At 36.4% G+C, this 22,062-nt stretch overlaps 1 protein-coding gene across 6 annotated transcripts in view; it reads right to left on the bottom strand.

Annotated features, from left to right (window-relative positions):
* The window catches only part of LOC111505570 (Rap GTPase activating protein 1), a 923,489-nt gene that overhangs the window by 363,396 nt on the left and 538,031 nt on the right, over positions 1-22,062 (bottom strand). For all 6 annotated transcript variants that reach the window (XM_074183125.1, XM_074183137.1, XM_074183140.1 and 3 more), the window contains exon 2: positions 5,025-5,193. In XM_074183125.1, coding sequence (XP_074039226.1) covers positions 5,025-5,193 — 169 coding nt within the window. The remainder of the gene's footprint in view (positions 1-5,024; positions 5,194-22,062) is intronic.

Raw genomic sequence — 22,062 nt, 5'->3', positions numbered from 1 at the left:
CCAATTTTATAATATTTGAGCATGGAACATTTATTAGGTCGATATTTAATTAACTACCCACTGATAACACTTACCTCATTGGAAATTTTAGAAAAAAAAAAGGTGATATTCCAGGAGGTACGTTCAATAATTATATTATTATTATTATTATTATTATTACGTTTCTCCGAAACGTAAAAGATAAGTATTATTTCTTAATAATTTTTTTGATAGGCAAAATTGTTGAATACGACAAGTTACTGATAAATAGAAAATTTTTCTTTGTGAAAAATACTTTGATTTTTTACGCAGTAACTTATTGGGGTAAACTAAAAAGTTTGCCCTTCTACACTTGTATAAAGTTCTCCATTATAATTTTTATATTTTTTCAGATTGTGGAAGGTAACAATTACCCAAAAAAGGTCGATAAAAATCTGATTTTTTTCCTCCACAAAAAATAACTTTCGTTGAATATATTTCTTTACTTTCACCAACTGCTACATTGTCTCCGTTTCAAAAAGATTAAGAAATTAATCGAAACAAATAAATATTCTACGATTTTTTTGAGACAAACATCTTGAATAAAAAATTCTAATGAATCAAAACCTTGCAACTAATCATCAAATTTTAACTAGATTCTCATTCGTGACTACTTTTAGTTTATCTTCAACCAAGAAAGATTAGGAAACTAATAACACGGGATCAAATACAACGATTAGGATAAAATCATCACGCACAAATTATACTTGTAAATGAAGTTCCTACGTTACAAACCGCTACAACACATCAGCGGAAATGAAAACCTCCATTAATGTCGCAAATTGCTCATTTATCATTTCACTTTAGCTGCGATGGCCAGATATTAAAAAACATAAATATGACGGGGATGCTAGGCAAAACGAATTACCCCTTATTAATTTTTGTCGGCGGTGATTTATCCCATCACACACGAACCAATTAAGGATGTTAGAGTGATGTTGGTGAAATCGATGTTATTTATGTAATTGCTCTCAGTCGTTGCCGAGAAGTCTTAATTGACATTTGGCGAAATCACTTTCTTCTTCACGAAAATTAAATGGAACAAACATACAGAATGATGTTGATGATTGAGTCTTCATCACAGAAGTTGTGCCATTTGATGAAAAAGAAGATGAGAGTACATTGAGATTCTACCGCATACACCACATAATCATTTAAATGAGTCAGCCATAATCATTGTAAGCAATTGCTCAATCAATGACTCAAGAAGTTCCACTCATAAGAGATAATATTCATGTTGTGGTTGTGGAGGCAACCACACCAGCTATGATGTAAATACGACAGAAAAAAAAGTTGATCAGTCTCCTGAAGATAAGTCTCTTAAGAATCAGGCAATCAATATGCAAAACTTTCTCATTCGAAAGCAAATGTTAAGCTGTTTCCAAAATACAGCCGCAGTAGCAACAACTGTGAGGACTATGAGGAGCCCTCTTGCCAGTTCCAAGGTCATCAATACCTATTAAATGATATAGATATAGAAATGAAATACTTTGTCCACTTACTTAATGTATTGAGAATGGTGTAAAAACCGAAACCTTGATCGTATTAATATCAATACATTAAGTTAGTGGAAATTAGACAAAGTATTTTATTTCTATATCTACAGGGCTATTCAAATTCGTTTCAGTACATGGGGATCTCGTAAACGATAAGAAATAGAGTGTCGGTTACGCCAAGTTGCGTATTTTAGAGACCTATTCAATGATGTGTTCTAGAGATATACAGGAAAAATCAAAAAATCCCAAATTAATTTTTTGCCTATATCTTCTTTATTCGCAGACATATTGAAAAACTGTCCACATTTTGCTATTGACACTTGATGTGGGCCCTTAGAATTTATACATGAACCTTTTATACAGGGTGTCATCTGACTTGGGCCACCTTCATCTATGAATTTTTATATACGAACCTGTATTTTTTGTTGTAGTTTTTGGATCGTAGACGTTCACTTCATACTGAGAAATTGAATTCAATTTTATATTTCTGGATTTTTCGGTAATATTCGATTATAGTTGTGTGATTTATTCCCTTTTAAATTACGGCCCTGGAAATTGGTTGACTGAGTTGAACATCTGAATCGCCCAAATTAAGAGAAAGTGTCTATCGAAGTAAAGGATAACGATTGGTCTGATTGGAAAATCTGAAACTTTGAAGATTGAACGTTTTTGTTACATTTCAAGTTTCTGTGAGAAATATTCACAGTTGGTCAGTCAAATTTATTTCAATATCTTTATTCTCTTTATACTCTTTATTAACTCTACAATTTATGAACCGCAAAAATTTTAAACTAATTTTATTGTCATTAATTTCTCCCCGAAAATGGACATTTTCAGCGACTAATGCAAGGTGATGCCTGTTAAATTAAAAAAATAATTATAGCAGTCAGGTAATGTGAACAGAATATGTACACATTCACTTTAGAGTGGTCATAAAAACGAAAGTGACACATTTCCGTGAAATGATTAGAAAAAAAACTTATCAACAATATTTCACAACAGATATATACACCCGTTAATTATGACAGAATGAATAAAGGTTACTCGAATATATACAAAGAACGAATTAGGCACAATATGAACAGTTTGCACTATCCAAAAAATAATTCAATAAATTCCAAATGTACGACACCCATGAAAGATATCCATGAACGATTTCATTACCGGCCGCTACCGATTTTAATTAGTATAACAATTATAGTTATATTCGGGAAAAGTTTTTTTTGTAACAATTATGGTGTTGTCTGCAAAAATTACAACTAACAGTGGCTCAACTGCAGTACCTTGAGGTACACCTATATTACTTGAAATCATTCGAAACTGTTGTTGTTGTATTTACCTTTCGATGAGATATTTTCGAAACTATTTTGGTTCTTACCACAAGCTTTTTTAAATCAAATTCTCTATATTTCAGGTTTGAAGTCAAAATTTAACAAAATTCCGATAATTCACCGATTCCCTACACAGAGCAAAAGTTCGTTTAAAAATGTAGTTTTCAGGAAAACATAAAAACTGATATTTCTTTTCGACTCGGTATAATGATTTCTCATGAAAAAACTGCTCAAGTGGAGGGTTCTTTTGAAAATTTAGATTTGATGAATATTTAATGTAAAACAAAACAGTAACGCTGTTGCGTTCACGAATCTAGACTTATCTTCCTGATATTGCATACATTTTTCAATGAGAAGGTTAAAAATTACCATAAAATAATACTCAAACTAGAACTGAAGAAATACTAAAACTAAGTTAGGACTTACTCCAGTTTTTTCCGTAATTTAATGAAAAAGTAACAATGATTGCTATAATAAAAAATGATTAACTTTCATTCGAATTATCATTCGCAACTCCCAATAATCTTATTGGTATTTATAAATGACCTTTCAGGAAAAATGGTCGTTTAAATATCCTGAACTTGAAGTTGAAATTTTTTATATAAACAAGCTTGTGACACAAACTAACACGAACAAAAATACAACACACACACACACACAAAGACATTCATTCATTTCTTGTTATGCAAATTCAGAAATTGTTGACATGTTTACTTAAGCTTGTTTTGTGTAACATGAAAGGGTTGAACCGCACCCGAAAGTTCACTTCTGTTAGTATCTGAGATTATTATTATTACAGTTGTAATCAATTAGAGAACCCCGGTATCTCTGAGGATTTCAGTGGAATTGAAAATAAACATTCACTTGTCACTTAAATGCGTCCTAAGCCTGATTACGTATAATGAAAACGGAACGACAGATTTTTTCGGAGACTGTTAATCCGTTTTAATCCGATGAATGATTCAACAGGTTGAAGTGAAAAGAGGGGAAATATTTGTTCATTCTCAGCGAAAATTTGTCAATCTTGTTGATACATATGAGAGAGTACACGTGCCATAAAGCATACGTTTCAAGTTTGAGGACGCTGCGATATTTTATATTTGTTTGGCAGCCATCGATAGCAACCGTTATTGCTGGATTTGTAAAATGTAGAAAATTGGTCATCGTTATGTGGTACAATACTTTCACTTGAAAAGCCTCAGTCCAACCAATATGAAAGCTGAACTGTTTCCAGTCTGGGTGAGTCTGTTCCATCGTTCATAACAGTAAAATATTGGGTAGCAGAGTTTAAACGCGGCCGTACAAGCTGCCAACATGGGTGCCGCGTTTGCTCACACGCGAGAAGATGTTTTGCATTTGGCTAAAAAAGTGTTGTTTCATCAAGACAAAGCACCAGCTCACCAATCTATTACCGCAATAACCAAAATTAACGAATTAAAGTTTGAACTGCTACCTCACGCACCCTATTCGCCAGATTTAGCCCCCTAGGATTATGTTCTGTTCCCAAACTTGAAGAAATAGCTCAGTGGTCAAAGATTTTTCAACAAGAGTTGAGGATCGACACAAGTTTTCCCCCATAAACAAGGAAAAAAAATACTGCATTTTAATAACGATTACCAAGGAGTAGATACAAAATATGTTGAATTCAGCAGTGTTTGATAGAATAGTAGAAGAGTTACTCTGGGAAAATATCCCCTTACTTGCGCGGTTCCGCGAGAATCGGTATTGGGGCCTCCACTAGGATGGTATTTTAGAGATTAAGTAACCAATGTTACCACAGATCGATAATTATCTCAAGATTGTAGATGGCTGAAACTAAGAAACATTCCTACAGATAGTTCAAAGCAAGCTCAAAATGGCTCCATAGCAAATGCTAACAGTAACTCCGTAGAAAACGGAAGCCGTACTTTTGGTGACCGGAAGAAAAATTAGGAGTAGAGAAAAATTTGAGAATCGAAGATGTGAAAGGAGGGAGTAGAGGAAATGGGAGATACCTAACAATCTTCATAGGAAGACTGGTGCCAGGAAAGGAGGTCCGAGAGGGTAACTCACTGATACATTATGTGTGTTTTCAATTGCATGGATTATTCACTGCAAATATATGAATTGTGAACGATATTCTTATGTCTTCATCATTTACAGTTGGTTTTTATCCTGCAAAGCATTTTGTGTCACTTACCTGATTAAAATAAGCAGGTAGCATGCATCTTTGGTCGTCGATTCTTGATCTTTGGGCCTTCAGGACGATATCAAAAAGATCCTGCGTGGTCCCTTTCAATCTGCTAGGACTTGGGTTAGGACTCCCCGATAAATGAGTAGCATGCCAAGTCGTGTTACTCTGCGTTCTCCTGAAACAAAACATAGCTTTGAAATGTTATTGTTGAGTATCGCAAAAAAATACTGGAATAAAAAATCTGGGTTGATGTGTGTCGATTTGATATGGAATGACCTCCTATTGAATAAATAATCTTGGGACCTCTCAGCAGTCGACTAGATGATACTTTTGTCGGTCAACGAAAATATGTTTTCGCATATAATGAAGATATTTCGGTTTGTGATACAGGTATCATAACACCAAAATTACGACAGAGACTATTAAATTAATTGCTGTTGATGTTAATATACGTCGATATATGTATTATGTCACATCCTGTAAATGGCATAGGTTTTGGCGTAACGTGATCATCTAGAATAACTTTCAATTCTACATCATATCCGCTGATATTCATTATAATCGTTCATTTCCCTGAAAACCCGTTTCAATTCAGTGAGAAAATTGAATTGATAAACACATTTATCATTGAAACGTAACTCATATGGGATTCAGATATTCTTTCACTATCATGTCTTTATTTAACATTTTCAATAAATCAGAAGAGGAGCACTAAATATTTTGAATAGCTCCTCTAAGTACAAGATTTGGGGTGTAGCTTTCAAGTTGATTCACACTCTATGAACGGACAAGGTGACTGAAAATTTACCAGCGTGGAAACTTCCAAGACAAAAGTTTGAATTCTGGGCAGTGTGAGGTAACTGCTAAACATATATGACAAATTGGCAATCAAAGTCAATCATGATTTCAAAATCAAAGTGAAAAACCCACTACTCTTGTATTGTTTTCATACCATCAATGGATATATGAAGACGTCGCTTACAACTGTCTATTAATATATTATAACTGCCATGATGTCATTGTATTCTGTCTATCTTGATTTGAATTTCTCGTCCATTAGGTACTTGTACATTGTCTGCCATTTCAACATTATCAGTATCTTTCATTTCAGCGACGTTCAATAACTTCGATACCATCGATATTGCCTTGCTCTTCAAAATAGCCACTAACTGCCAACATCACCCCTTCATCATTGGAAAATCTTTGACCATTGAGCCACTTTTTCGAGTTTGGGAACAGAAAATAATCAAAAAGGGTTAAATCTGGCGAATAGGTTGCATGAGGTAGCAATTCACACTTTAATTCGTAAATTTTGGTCATTGCGATGAAAGATTTGTGGGCTGGTGTATTGTGCATGAAACAACATTTTTTTTAGCCAACATCGGCTGTTTTCGCCTGATTTCTTCACTCAAAACATTGCAATAAGTTCGCATAATGCTCGCCGTTGATAAGTTTTACATTTTATAAGATAGTCAATGACAATTATAGCCCCAAAAAACCGATGCAAATGAAACGGTCTTCGTGTTTTTTGGAGCCGCGGTTCTCCCTTTTGAGTCCACTGTTTTGACCGTTCTTTTGTCTCGGGTGTATAGCGATGGACCCATATTCCATCCATGGTTATGAAACGACTCATCAATTTTGCTGTGTTGTTGTGAAAGTTCGCTTAACACTCAATTGAAACATTATCACTCGAGTGTGAGCAATCGCGGCACTCATCTTGCACACAGCTTTCTCATGTCCAAACTTTCAGATAATAATACGATGCACCGCACTTTTTGAAATGTCTACTGAGTCTGATAGTTCGCGCACTTTCAGTCGACGAACATTCAGTACTGCTTTGTGGATTTTTTTCACCGTTTCTGGAGTCTTCACCTCATTTGGTCGACCACTGCGATGCTCGTCTTGGCAGCTCATACGGCCTCGTTTAAACTCTGCTACCCAACTTTTTACTGTTATAAACCCAGTGCAGTTCAGCTTTCATATTGTTTAGGCTGAGACCTTTCAAATCAAAGTACCTATTGTACCACATAGTAGAGAGGACTGGGTCCTCTGGGAGAAGGAAATATTAACAGCAGATAGTTGTTGGTTAACAGATGGATAAAAAACACCTTCTAGTTCTGGTGCAGGTGCATGTGTTTTTAGTCACAGACCCAGGACAGAGATATCTACCTGCCTAGGAACTTATGCGACTGTATTTCAAGCGGAAATTTACGCTATTTAATTGTTTGCGGAGATATTGGAAGAATCCAATCTCATACACAAGTCAATAAAAATATTCTCGGACAGTTGGTAGCAAATTGCCAAAAAAGACTCTCCTCGATAGGAAGACTTAAAAGATTCTCTCTGGTCTGGATTCCTGGCCATACTGGCCTGTAAGGCAATGATGCTGCTGACTCCTTTGCAAAGGAGGGTGCTGCAAGCAGCTTCATCGGACCAGAACCTGTCATTGGCATCGCATTAGGCCAAACAAACATTGAACACCTGGATGGCAAGAAGATTTATGGACTTCTGACAGAATCTTTATTCACCCTTCGAAGCTTGATACCAAACAGTTGTTGGACTACAGTAGGGATGAACTACGATGTCTAACAGGTCTTCTAACAGGTCACTGTCATTTAAATCATTATATGCAGAGACTCGGACTGTCGAAAGACAGTGTGTGTCGCCTCTGTTTGGAAAATGATGAAACAGCAGAGCATATACTTTGTGCCTGCCCTGCTGGGGACCGAATCAGGTTTTAGAGTTCGGCAGAACCGTACTCCTACGAGCTGCCCTAAAAGACCATGCACGATACAAACTAATCGGCTTCGTTGAGAAGCTGGGTTCATTTGGTCGGGTGTGAATAGGTGTGAGCTACAATAAAACCTTACGGGTTACGATGGAGGGTCGAATAGACCCACTCACTTTAGACCTAACCTAACGTAACCACATAACGATAACCAATTTTTTTCATTTTCACAAAGTCACCGAAAACAAATACTAAACAACGCAGCGTATTCAAACTTGAAAAAACATATGCTTTATAGATTGTCTACTTTTTATTTGTTTTATTTTTCAAACAACTATCGCCATCTCTAGGTCAGAACGGGTACTTCTGGGACCACCCTCGGGCCACTGTATTCAATACTTCAATATATTTGGATGCTTCTTCTGTTTAATATTTCTTCAACTAGTTTTATATAATCTGATGCAAATATAAACCTTTTATAACGTGGTCAAATGAACTTACTTACTCATTTATACCAAGAGAGAGTGACATTTTCCTTATTAGTCTTGGTTGTTTTATGATGAGTATTAGATACAAAATGAAAATGTAATAGATACTCAAAAATAAATAGAATAACAGAAACTTTCCTCACTCTGTAAACAAATTTTGATCGAAAATTCATTCGATTTCAAATATCTAGTATATAAACTACGAAATGTATTTTCATTAACAGCAATATTTTATAGATGACTTACTGATGACACCAATAAAAGCTTTGTAATTAAGAAACCCTCACTATCCCTAATGAAAATGAATGCATCCGCCAGAAAAACGTTCTTCACACTTCCTTACAAACGCCAGTATCTCAAAACAAACTCTAATCTCTTCGAGTATCGTTTCCTTAATCTTGGAACGCACTTTGCATAGAGAGACAAGTCGACTTCGTTTCCCGATCCTACTAGATAACATCTCCCCATCCTCTCTACAACTTACGTTGCTGTTCTCTGCCAAGTGAGGGTCAAGAGACCACCAACTTTATGGCACGGAAGTTTCTTGGAGCGTACATATACTTATGACTATACGGGGAAAGTTTTACAAAAAATTATTTATCGATTTGGAAACTTTGGAAGAACTGTAATGGAAAAATTCTGTTTTACGAAACATAATTCAGTAATACATTAATAATGACACTGAAAATTGGTCGACTATTGAATACACAGGAGTCAGAAGCATTAAAAAACAATTTTCATCTTTATTTATTCAGTTTTTCATCAAAAAAGTTATTATGTAAGGGGAGGAAGTAAGAAGTTATCTCTATATCTTCAACTTATCTAGATCCACAACCTTCCGCAAACAAAAAAACAAATATGTCTAGGCCAATAGAAAATATGTGCAAATGTAACGTACCTTTTCACCTTTGAAAAAGTCAAATTAGTTATATAATTGCCCTATTTAGAAAATTTACCTGTTATTTATGATTCATTTTTTTAAAGAGATTACCTTCCGTTTCCAAAACAAGTTTGCTCTTGAATGATCGCTGTGATTGGAACGTTTTATAATAATAATAATAATATGTCTTTATTAGAACAGCATGAAAAACAATTTTTTTGGAATATTCTTTTGGCAGGTTTCTACATCTTAACATTCTACATTTCTACATTCAATGACAGTTACTTTTTGTGTAGGAGTAAACGAAGACCATTCACAAATTTCTTTCTGATACTTTTTTTTGTCCCTTGGGAGCTAGCTGTCTGACTTGTATATTTAGTCCAAATCTCCAGAGAACATTGCAGCCTCTTGGGCGAAAATTTATCTTCTCAAATATTCAGGTGTTTTTAGAATGTTGCATATTTTCTCTTCTCTACCATATGAATTATGTAGGGTTCATTACGCTCGCATTCAAACTGTGTATTTCTGCTACAGAAAAGGGCAGTCCGGGTAATTTCAAACACTGGATTCAGATATTATTGCAAATATTTGTGTGGTGACATGAAAATAATAACTTTTTCCTGCACTTTATGTCCACTATTTCCTCACTGGGATACATTTTTTTTTGGTCCCTTGGGAGCTGTCTGTCCATTTAGTCCAAGTCTCCAGGAAACACTGCAGCCTCTTAGGCTTATTGCGTTTATTCTCCTATCTTCTCATGACACCCATTCCATCAGTCTCGTTCCCTGTACTAGTTTGTACAGGTTCCTTGTTGGATGTTCGTCATATTCTTCTGGGCGTAATTTCGCCTCCTGTGATTCAGTGCCTCATATTTGCATAAGATGTGTAGAGCTTTTTCTATTCCTTCGTTGCATAATCTGCAGCTGAGGTCTCCGTTGTACAGCCCCATTTTATTCAGGTGTCCTCTAAGCGGACAATGACCGGTTAGTAACCCTCAGATTATTCTGTGCCGATTCCTACTATATTGAAGTAGTTCTTCGGTTCTTTTCTCGGACGGTTCCCCAATGAAGGTTCTACTGTGTTTGTTGCCAGGTACTTTTGTCCAGTACTCTGTGTGCTTCTTATTGGTCCATGTCCCAATCTGGTTTCGTACCAATGATTTTGGTACCCCCAGAACTGGTTCAGGACCTATATATGAAGTTGATGATACGTGTCTAGCGCATTCATCAGCTTTATCATTACCTTTGATCCCTGAATGCCCTGATTCCCCCTTCTATAATATGAAGAAAAAAGTGATAAAATATCTAGAACTTCATGAAGAAAAATGTCTTTTGGCATTATTTGTTATCACCTATATACAATTTTTGGGTTATTTTTTCTCAGGTTGATAAAAATGTATGAACATTCATCTATTGTATCGTTATTAGGTAATTGTTTTTATGTATAAAACAGTTTTAGAAAGAAAACCATGTCAAATAATAATAGTTAAGGATCCTTCCACACTCACAGAGGCTGACACATCCATAGAGCGGTCCAGTATCAGTAAACAGCGACTTTTCTCCTCTTTATAGAATAAGTGGTGATCATTGGGTCCGAGAATGGGGTGCCCTGAGATGGAGTAACAAACCAAAAATGATAGAAATTGTATATTTTCGTCTGTCGCTTCAAAACTCAAGGTTGGTTGACACAAGGTTGGTCCTATAATCATAACAACCTATTTCAACACGTGTGGCTAGCGCCTATGTATATGTCACCTGTTTTTCTCGAGTGACATTCATTTCACCATGAATCGAAAACTCTAGAGACAAATCGTTTCATTTCGATGATTAAGGATGAATACAACCAACAAGCTTGTTAGATAAGCTTCACCTAAATGTGAAGAAGGAACGGTTTCCATAAATTTTGCACTTATTATTCTCCACAACGGTTTCAATATCCAACGAACCAAAACTGCAGAATGGGTTTGGCATCTCGTCCTGCCTTTGGTGTTAGGAACCCACCAAGCGTGAGATGTTGAAAACACCTTCCTGGCAGGCTGTGATGAATCCTTCAGCCAACTTAGCCAGAAGACGAGTCCGATTTTTCGTGGTCTCAAATCTTGTAGTGAAGGGGATCCAAACTGCTGTTGATTTTACAGGCTCCAACCAGTTCCATTTCATAATATGATTCCTGTTTTGGTATAAAATTCAACGCTGGAAGGTCGACAGTATCTGAGCTGTCTGGTATTTCGATGTATTCCATGCTGACTTTTTTAGTTTCAGGTTTTTCCCAATCAAATCTTCATGTGATATCTTAGTCTCATAGCCCATTTTTTCCTTATTGTGTCATATTGAATGACATCAGTTGCTATCCACACATTTCTCTAATGTTCTACTATGTCAGAGGTGAGAGAAGTCACCTCATCAGATATCCACTTTCACGTCGAAGTGATGATACCCGCCAACTCAAATTATCTGTCACGTCCCAAGTAATAATCATCAGCATCCGAATTCACCTCGGTCCACCAGGTATAACGATATCAGAAATTGATACACCCACCTCGAATATAACAAAACGTGCTCGCCCAAGTTTCTCTATTCATATTGCAGGGTCTTTTGTTCGTGTTGGTTTTACATTTCCTCAACTCGACACCGGGGGGATCACCAAAGGAACTTTCACCTTTCGCTTTCGCAGGTAACCGTATCCTCTAAATTATCTCTGGAGATGAATTTTGGCACAAGAATGTTACGAGATACTATTCAATTAGGCTAATTTATTAGTTTAATAACTGGGAATTTATGGTGGCGGCGTAAAAGGATCCCCTTCAGAGTGACCCTTCTGTTGGAAACGAGACAGTGACCGGGGGTCCTGCATATGCCCCTATAGAAGTCGGTAATGTATAGGATACGATTAATTGCTCTTCGGATACGTGATCTATGCAAGAGCCGTAATAAAAATGATGTATAACTCATTTATACTCGGAGAAAATTTACAAGAGATGGTTGAAAGTTATTCAAAATAAAAGATATTCATATTCGAACAATTGATATTAAAAAACGAAATAATTTTATTTATTATTATGCTTGAAGTGATAACTTTCTTATGGGAGGGTAAAACGCTTCGTTACCTAACGCGTTACGTCACCAGTCTGTTTGGTTTTCTTTCTCTCACGCATGCGTCAACGGGTGGCAGAAATTCAAATCAGAACAAACACAAAAAAAACATTGCCCCTTCCTTACAAGTAATATAAACATAGCTATCATTAAATTAATAAATCTCAGTTCAAATTGAAGACAAAGATTAGTCAAGGAAACATACATAATTTTTTTAAACATTGTAAATGCTAAATTATTAATCCTCAGATCGAACTGGAGATGAAGAGAGGGGAAAAATCAACGAAATTGAAAAAATTAAAATAGAACTTACTATCATCTATTGAGAAATTTGATCTATGAAACATTGGATTTTACAGACGTTCATTTTATTTCCACATTACCAAATTTATGAATGAAATACCACCAGAGTTGAAAGAACTCTCGTTATCGACTTTCCGAACGTGTTTCATTGGATTTCACGATAGTGTAACATATGAAATTATCCTGTTCCAGATGGTACTAGTTGACCGCTTACGAAATAATTGTTCACAATTCAGCATTGACAATGAAGGTTTTTTGTTGTATTCTTTTTTATTCTTACGTTTTTTGTTTTTAACCTCATTCTGTGAATTTCGATGCCGGCGAAACAAGCTGTCATCCCTTAGGAATAAAATATAATTTAATGAATATTGCAAAACAAATTTTTCTTCCGGGTTTTAGGTAAATGATATTTTTGTTTTTTTAAATAAATGTTATACTGGAATTGGTAAATTTTTAGTTTTTGAAGTCGTTACCGACAATAGTAAATAAACTAAAGCAAGCTGATAAACCTTTACTATTACCCAGAACCCACACATAAAATTATCCCTGTTACAATAGATAGTAAGTCCTATTTTATTTTTTATTATTATGTTCATTTTTTCCACTCTTCATCTCCAGTTTGATCTGAGATTGATTAGTTCGATCTGAGAATTATTAATTTAGCTTTTACAATGTTTTAAAAGAATCACGTATGGTTCCTCGACCAATCTTTATCTTCAATTTGAACTGAGAAGATAAAAATCACCCAAGGAGACATACATAATTTATTTTAATCATTGTGAATGCTAAATTGATAATTGTCAAATCGAACTGATTAACAATTATCAGATCGAACTAATTAACAATTGTCAGATCGAAGTAATCTAAGTAATAACCTAAGCTTTTCTCAATTTGAACAATTTCAATATTACTTTAATGAATCACTTCACTAGAGCGTCCCGAGACGCACACGTTTTTTATTATAAAGATATGTTTATTAAGAATTGAAAGAGTATGGTTTTAATATTCTCCACAAAAGTTGAATGATATTAATAAGGTTCATATTTATTCACTCGAAAAAAAAATACAATTATAATAACAAAACTACAGAAAACATAAAATTAATCTCGGAATGAGCATAACACCAGAAAAACTGGAATTGACCAGCTTGTTCGTGGTGTGAGAAATTTACTACAAACTAATACTTACCTACATCTAATACACATACTTATGGGGTCTTTCTTTAGGCGCTTCAAATTTAAATAAAACAAAGTGTGTTCCCTCCCAGCTTACAAATTACTCAACTGATATTGGTTTAGTCAATGAAATTTCGATTATATCAGATTAAAGTGTATCTTTATTTACATTTTTATATTTACTGTGACATGTAATATGCCGTCTCTAATAACCTGAATGGTTGAAGTGTGTGTCAGATGTCATCGAAATTTTTTATTCGTTTATTCGTTCAAATTTTCGCCAAGGTTCCTCTGGGTAGAGTGCCTAGGAAACGTTCAATTTTCCATGACTCTGGCGCAATAATCAGACTGAATTTGATCGATGACATGGGTTATGTTGCCTTTGAGGACCGCTGTTTTTGTGGCTTATTCGCATGCACGTGAAATCCACATGTCGTTGGTATTCAGATCATACAATTCAGACCAAAAAAGTTGGTAATCATCGACCTATAGTGTTCGCTGTTGGCAGTGATGGCCTGGCCAAAGTTGTTCTCAAAGAAACATGAACCAATGACGCCGCCAGCCCAAAATCCACACCAACCAGTGACTTTTTCGGGATGCATTGGACGCTCTTGGATCTCATGTGGATTGGTACCGTCCCAAATTCGACAAATTCGGCAGATCTTGCGTTTCGTCAACGTACGGGTGTTGGTCGATTGTTTACTGAACCAGTGGACTCAAATTCATCCACCACGTTGCGAACAGTCTTCCTGGTAGGACGATTAAGGCGGCCATATAATAGGCATAGCGCGAGGTACGTTGACCGAACAGAACACTCATTTGGAAAAAAAATGTATTATTTGTACTTGTTTTTGAATCTATATCCGTCCATGATGATTCGGCAAAACCAGGATAAATGACAACCAATTTAACAGATGTACCTTCAACAAGATGGCCTTTATCAATTGTCAAAGTTCGGAAGTTCAAGTTGGAAGACCCTATAATGAACGTGTGGGTGACTTGAATAAAATTATATGATTGCCACGAATACACAATCGTATTTGAAACTTTGATGAAGAGAACACATTGAAATTATAAGAGATAAAATGAAGAATCCTCGTATGTTTTTCAAAATGTGACTCAATTAGTAAAACATTGGATTTATATCAAATGTAAATGAATCACACAAAATTTAAATTATTCCAGTAGCAATTCGAGTAGCAATAATTTCCAATTTCAGTTTCAGAAGCCAATCACAACATTGCCATATTCACACATGACATTCATTAATTTTATTTCAATTCTGAAAACGGGAGAATATTTTAGCAGAATGTTGAGATAACTGTATGTATGTATAATTTCTCCCTATAAACGAAATTATCAAAATTAAGTCACTGAAAAATATAACATTTTTCTTCGTGAAAAATACTTTGAATTTACGCAGTAACTTATAATCAGGGAGTAAGAAAATTGTCCCATTTTTACACCTATTTGAAGTTCTTTACACCTCACTGAATAAGACAAATTAGAAATTCTAATTGAAATACCCATATGGGTTACTACCTTTAACCATATAAAACAAAACGTAATATTTACCTTCGGGAGTGGTAAGGTGTCTGAATACATTCATATTCATTATTCCGGCATAACTCGTAAAACCAACCGTCGCGTCGCGTTGTTGTTCATTTAAAGCCTTCTAAAGTATCCATATCAAACGCGGAATACAAAAGTCCTATAAACAACTGTTAATCAAAGATTCAGAACAAACAGACAAAACGGTTCGCGCAAAGGGAAAAAAGTTGTAATACACTTTCGAGCTCAAAATTAGCCATTTGATATTCACGAGAGAAATTAGTCCACGGGATAATTTCTCGAGGGACTTTTTTGATTAAGCTTGTCCCCGAAGGAAAAAGTTCCGTTTAGTTTAATGAATTGAACGTTGCCCTAGATACTGCATGCAAAATGATGTAAACTGTCTCTCAAATGAAAACTTTCTTATATGCTGTGTGACAATATAATGAGTATGGGAGTATATATCGGAGTGCTTCTCTCACGTGAGAGAAGAATATAAAAATATAAAAAGGAGACATCCATCACCCAAAAGTTTGTTGGGGGTTAAAATGGACACCAATATGTTTTGGCACAACCATGTCGCTGAAATTGCAAAGGCTGCTTCTCAAAAGCTTGGCACACTGTTCCGAACCAGAGAACTGTACACACCTCAGCAACTTTTGATTCTTTATAATGCTCAGATCAGACCTTCTTTGGAGTATTGTTTTCATGTATGGAGCTTCGCTCCTAAGCATACCCTGAAGCTGCATACTTTCACGGGAAGTGTTCAAGTCACTTGGCACATTTGACTTCACCAAGAGCGGTACATATCAGAAATACGCGACGGACTGTGGCTGCTCATCGTTTTGAGGTTCAACTCAGTACACTTCGAACTTCACTATTTAAGAACTCTATCATTTCGAGACCTGTGTTTATGTGGAATACACTTCCTGAGAACGTTTTTCCAAATGGATTTGATCTCCAGCGATTCAAATCCGATGTGAATCGCTACTTTCGCACTTAGAGCGATTTTTCTGTAGTGCTTGTGTTTTGTCCTTGAAAAAAACTTCATTAAAGAACTTGCTCAGTAGAATTTGGAACCACTGGCGTAAAATGAATCCACTGGGAGACAACATTTTTGTTCTGGAAAGGGAATGGTGTTTTCGGTTGATTTCCAGACATTCAGCAAGCAAACTTCGAAGGTGATCCCAATAACGATTTTTTCAAAGACTCAGCATATGCCTTCAAATTTGCCTTCAGAATTTATGCAACTGCAAAACGAAAAGTTTGATGAGGAAAAAATACCTCACTGACAACAAAAAGAAAGACAACAACACCTTGGAAAAAGTCTGAACTACGTCGTTGAATATAAGCGCTCGAATTGGAAAATAGAATTTAATAACTCCCTGTTACTGAATATTTCTTCAAACGTGGAAACTGGTAGATAAGCTCCAGAGAGTTGCATTATGGCATGCTCAAGATTGCCCCTTTTCTCTCATGTACACCTACGACTTTGTAGGTATGTGTGGCAGATACTCAACGGAAAAAACAACTAACCCAGCTAATACCGCGCAGAGAGTTGAAGTGGGTATCTGCCACACGTACCTACAAAGTCGTTGGTCTGCAGGAGAGGAATGGGGCATCCTTTAGCATGTCACAATGCACCTCTCCGGAATATTAATCATTATTCCGACTCCCACCCTGGAGTATGCTTGTGGAGTTGTTTCCTGACTCTATCTGCATGTGGCGCAGTGGACATCCCACTCAATCAACTGCAGAGAGATTCCATGACTAGCTGGAATTATATTTGTTTTGTCGTGATACTCAGACGGTTCACACCGTTCTGAAGAGACCATGCCCGGTACTGGTCCCGGTTGGTCGCATCGAACCAACGAAATTAATTTCTGCTTTTCATAGTGGGAAATAACTTGCGACGTATCTTCCGAGTCGAAGACGTTGCACAGGTACCTGATGGTTTCACTTCAACTCTCTGCGCGGCATTAGCTGGGTTAGTTGTTTTTTCCGTTGGGTATCTGCCACACGTACCTACAAAGTCGTAGGTCTGCATGAGTATTGAATATGTAGATTTAGTTAGTAAAGACACGCCTGAAGAAACCATTGTATGGCGAAACAAGTGTTGTATTTTTGTAAAACTGTTTAGTGAAAATCTCACAATAAAGTGTTTCTTGACTACGTTATGGATTTTCATCACGTATCGTCCGATTTTGAATTCCACGTTCTGCAACGAGTTATGAACTGATTCCAATCCACTGAACACACGTGATTAAATAATGAAATTATGTATGTCATCATGATTCATGGCTGTGCACATTCCTCAGTGCAACGCGCTAATCAAAGCACTGCAGAAAGGGCGTCGTGTACCGCCGTTACTATACTATTACCGTCTAGATCGTGATCTCTAATTAGTTCCTCCTCACTTATTCCAGATACGATTCAATTTGCTCTCCATTGTGAGTTTTCGGTGCCACTTTCCTTAGTCGCAATTGCGATTACGTGATTGATATGTCTGGGGTTTGTTTTATACTATCGTCGGCTAAGAGATCGGATTTAGACCGTTAAAGATGATGTAAAGGAGCTGGTTCCATTTTTTAATTGTATATGTGAAACGAAAGATGTTTCGGTTCATTAAATTTGAGTAAAATGAGTCACAACGAGAAACTGCATCAGAACCCAGAATCCAAATAAAATTTATGGGTTGATTTTATTTTGTCACCATAGTAGCGGGTGATTTTTTAAAAGGTATAGGACTTGATTCTCAAAACAACACAAAAAATTTGAAAAAATTGATGATATCTTTATTCTAATCGATAGAACAATCAATATAATTTAATGTTTGAAGATGATTTGATGCAAATGTTGCCCGCGGCTCCACTTTAGATGGCCCATGTGCAAGGTCCAATTTTGGCACACTTTCTCTAACATATCGACCGGTATTTCACGAATTAATGCTTCAGTATTGGCTTCCAGAGCGTCAGCCGTTGCTGGTTTATCCCTGTAGACACGAGCCTTAACATGACCCCACAAGAAATAATCCAAAGGCGTTAAATCACACGATCTAGGCGGCCAATTGACGGGCCCCAAACGTGAGATAAATTGTTCACCGAAGGCGGCTCTTAATTGAGCCATTGTTTCGCATGCCGTGTGGCATGTGGCACCGTCTTGTTGAAACCACATGTCAGGCATGTCCAATTCTTCCATTTTGGGCAACAAAAAGTAGTCAATCATCACACGGTAGCGCTCGCCATTCACAGTAACGTTCCGGCCATTGTCGTATTTGAAGAAGTACGGCCCGATGATGCCACCGACCCAAATCCACACCAAACAGTGACTTTTTCGAGATGCATCGATAGCTCTTGCAATGCTTGTGGCTGGTCTTCACTCCAGATGCCGCAATTTTGCTTGTTAACGTATCCATTCAACCAGAAATGAGCCTCGTTGCTGAACACAATTTTCCGATAAAAATGTGGATCTTCCTCCAACTTTGCCAGCGCTCGTTCACCAAATGTTAGACGTTGTGGGAGGTCGTGTGGCTTCAATTCTTGCACCAGCTGTATCTTATAAGGTTTCACACTCAAATCCTTTCGCAAAATTCTCCACGTAGTGGAGGCCCAATTGCTGTAATCGGCGGCGAATCGACATTTCACGGTCATCACGAACACTGGCGGATACAGCCGCAATATTTTCTTCGCTCCTCATTCTACGTATGCGTGTTGGTGGTTTAATGTCCAACAATGTAAACTGGGTTCGAAACTTAGTCACAAGCTTCCGAATAGTTCCCTCAGTAGGCCGACGAAACTGCCCATAAATTGGAAGGAGTGCACGATGCACTTTCTTCTCAGAACATGAATTTTGATAATAAAATTCAATGATTTGCAAGCGTTGTTCATTGGTAAGTCGATTCATGGTTAAATTATAGACCAAACTGAACAAGTTTGACAATGGTACAAGGAACGATTCACGCGTGATCTGTCAAAAACAGTGTTTCCAAAAAGATACCAGCCAAAAAATCACTCAGTATTATTATATTACGATCTTTATAAACTGTATTTGGCCAGATATACCTTATCCTCAACTTCACACACGCACACCGAAGAAGCTTAACCACAAACTGAATTGAGTTTACCCAGAGGTGTTGAAGAACAATCCAAACCTCGTATAGTTTGGCACTACAGGTTTGCCAATATGAGATCTTTAGAACCATTTCTGAACCTTCTTTTGTCTAGACTTCTGTTTCAAATTTGATAATCCGTCAATATGTGCTTCTGAAGTAACAGGTATCAGGTAACTTTGCCTATATTCTAGAGATGAAACAAAAAGCAGATTAGCTGGATACCAAATATTCGGCCAACCTTGCCGTTGCCGTTTGGTGCATCGCAAGAAGGACGCTTTTTTCGATGCTTTTTCGGTCCAATCCTGATCTCTCCGTTGATCCTCGTTAAAAGCTGAATTAGAAGCTTGTTTTAACTCCACAAGTCAAAACTCGAACTACTTGATTGCAACTTACCTAGACCCGAGATTCAAAACAAAACACTTGGGGGTGCTTTAGGAAGAAGTGACAGAATCAGTTGTGTCTCGCAAAGCTCATAGTAGCCAGCTTCAGCGTCAAGAAAGCAACACGATCTTAAATCAGTGCGAATTGATCGCTAGTGTGACCCTTATTCTTGGGGGCACCTAATGCAAAACAGCACCTTACAATAGTGTGGCTGAAGGTGGCCTTATTTACTAAGACAAGCGAAACTTCTTGGTACTTCTTAATGCAGTATGAGTACTAATTCATTTTCCAAGTTATAGAATTATTGTGTGATTACGATTGTATTTCTTCAATGATACTAACTGAATAATGCAACTAATTACCTAAAAGTTCCTTTCTCTATAATGCAATTTTTCTAACGAAAAACTATGGTTCAATAAAAGTTGAAAGAGGCTGTAACCTCCAAAAATCTCGCCTACCGATACAGGCACGAAAATTCCAACTGTGAATATAGTTTGAGATTTGTTGAATAAGAATAAACGATATTAAAGATCTTCTAACAGAAAATAAGGAATAATTCTCATACCAGTCCCAAGTGTTCTAGATCTTTCTGGACTGTGGCCAAAGCTGTTTGACAAAATTTCAGCAGATCTATATTTTCATTACTGACATAAGCAGATAGTACAGAAGCAACAACAGTGATAGAGAAATCAAATTTTCTTGTTGAGCAATTTGCATCCTACTGCACGATTATTTTATATTATTTAGACGATAACTGAAAGAAGTAAATAGTAGCAAAGTTTCTGAATGCAATGAACTTGCAACAATAACTGTAGGATCTTTAACTACAACACAAAAAAATTGTTTCTTCTTTTTGAAAGACTTCTCGGTCCATCCTATACTCCAAAAAAGGAAAAAACAAAAGTAGAGAAATATTATGTATGACCTTCTTCAGGATTCGCAGTTCACGTAATAATATATTATACTTAATTCTGTCTTGGGTGGTCATTTGAACGTTGTGGAGGTAAATCACAGCTTGAAAATTTAACGACAAACAGAAACGTTACACATTAATAATGGATTAAAAATAATTCATTGCACTTCATGATAATTCTTAACAAAAAATATAATAAATATATATATCGACGAAAGTCTCACTACCTTACGAGTGGGGTTGATGAAAATCTGTATTTAAAACATTCAGAAACCTTTGTTGTATTTTTTCAAATTTTATTTTGCCCTATTTTTTATCAATACATATCTTCATTACTCTCAGTAATGTTAACAAATCGAAATATCGGATTTTCAACTAGTATTAAAACCCCACCTCGAAATGCCTTCCAGATTCCGTAACATCATCCTCCTCTGCAACTATCGCGATTTCGATCTTAACCTTATTAAATTCTTAACCATTGTTCAGTCTTTTGATACCGTTGTCGTTCATTACAGTTTTAATTGAGTGGCTGAAAAACAAAAGAAGCAGGTGCTCGAAAAGAATTACACGTTGCGCCTCACTTTCGAGATGTATCAGAAAGTTATTAGTATCATTTGATAGGTAATTGGTCTATTGTTGAACGATATTCTTTGAAAATGTATCTAAACAGTTAGACGGAGATTTTAGTTCATCGTGTATACAGTTTTATCGTCTCGGTTCATGCACCAAGTGAAGACGTATTCAAGTCTGTGATATATTGAAAGTAATTTACGAATATTTAAAGAATATTTCTTTTAATGCTATAGTGTAATTGTCGAGTACTACAACTGACTGTCTCATCTCCAAATACTTCGAAACTTTAAAAGTTTGTTAGTCTCTTGCTGAAATCACCTCATTTTATGTTTTTGTGAAGAAAGCATCACGGAGGGTGGTCAAATAGAATCGTGTTCTGTGTAGGTTTGTTCCTAACTCCATGCACTACTACCAAGAACAGTATCGTTATGTCAAGCATAAAAGATAATCTGAAATGAGCTGGAGTATTAGAACAAAATTTAGCCTAATGCCACGTAGCCGAAAGGAACTTGTGGTTTAAAACCGTTTCGTCCGTTACTGTGGCAGACATCTTCTCTGGTGTACGGGGTCTGTTGAAAAAATAAGGTGAATGTTTAAATTTCCTGGGCTATGGACATTCGATAAGCGATTTTTTTATTTTGTTACACTCGTTTCGAACATTATCATCATCATCAATATCACAGTTTCAACTGTTTAGCATGATCAGTTTGTTGGCGAGAGGCATAAAAGTTAGAAGTGTGTCATAACTGATGTTGACGAATTTTGGGTATATGGTTATTAAAGTCCAGTCGTCTCAATAGAAGAGCCCAGGAGAGCCAAGACCAAAAAAAGCACGCCAGGTTCTATCGA

This window comes from Leptinotarsa decemlineata, unplaced genomic scaffold (assembly GCF_025532065.1).
Source record: "Leptinotarsa decemlineata unplaced genomic scaffold, Ldec_3_MD MMD2_P_RNA_scaffold_2, whole genome shotgun sequence".
NCBI lineage: Eukaryota > Metazoa > Arthropoda > Insecta > Coleoptera > Chrysomelidae > Leptinotarsa > Leptinotarsa decemlineata.
This window is presented reverse-complemented; position numbering and strand designations above follow the sequence as displayed.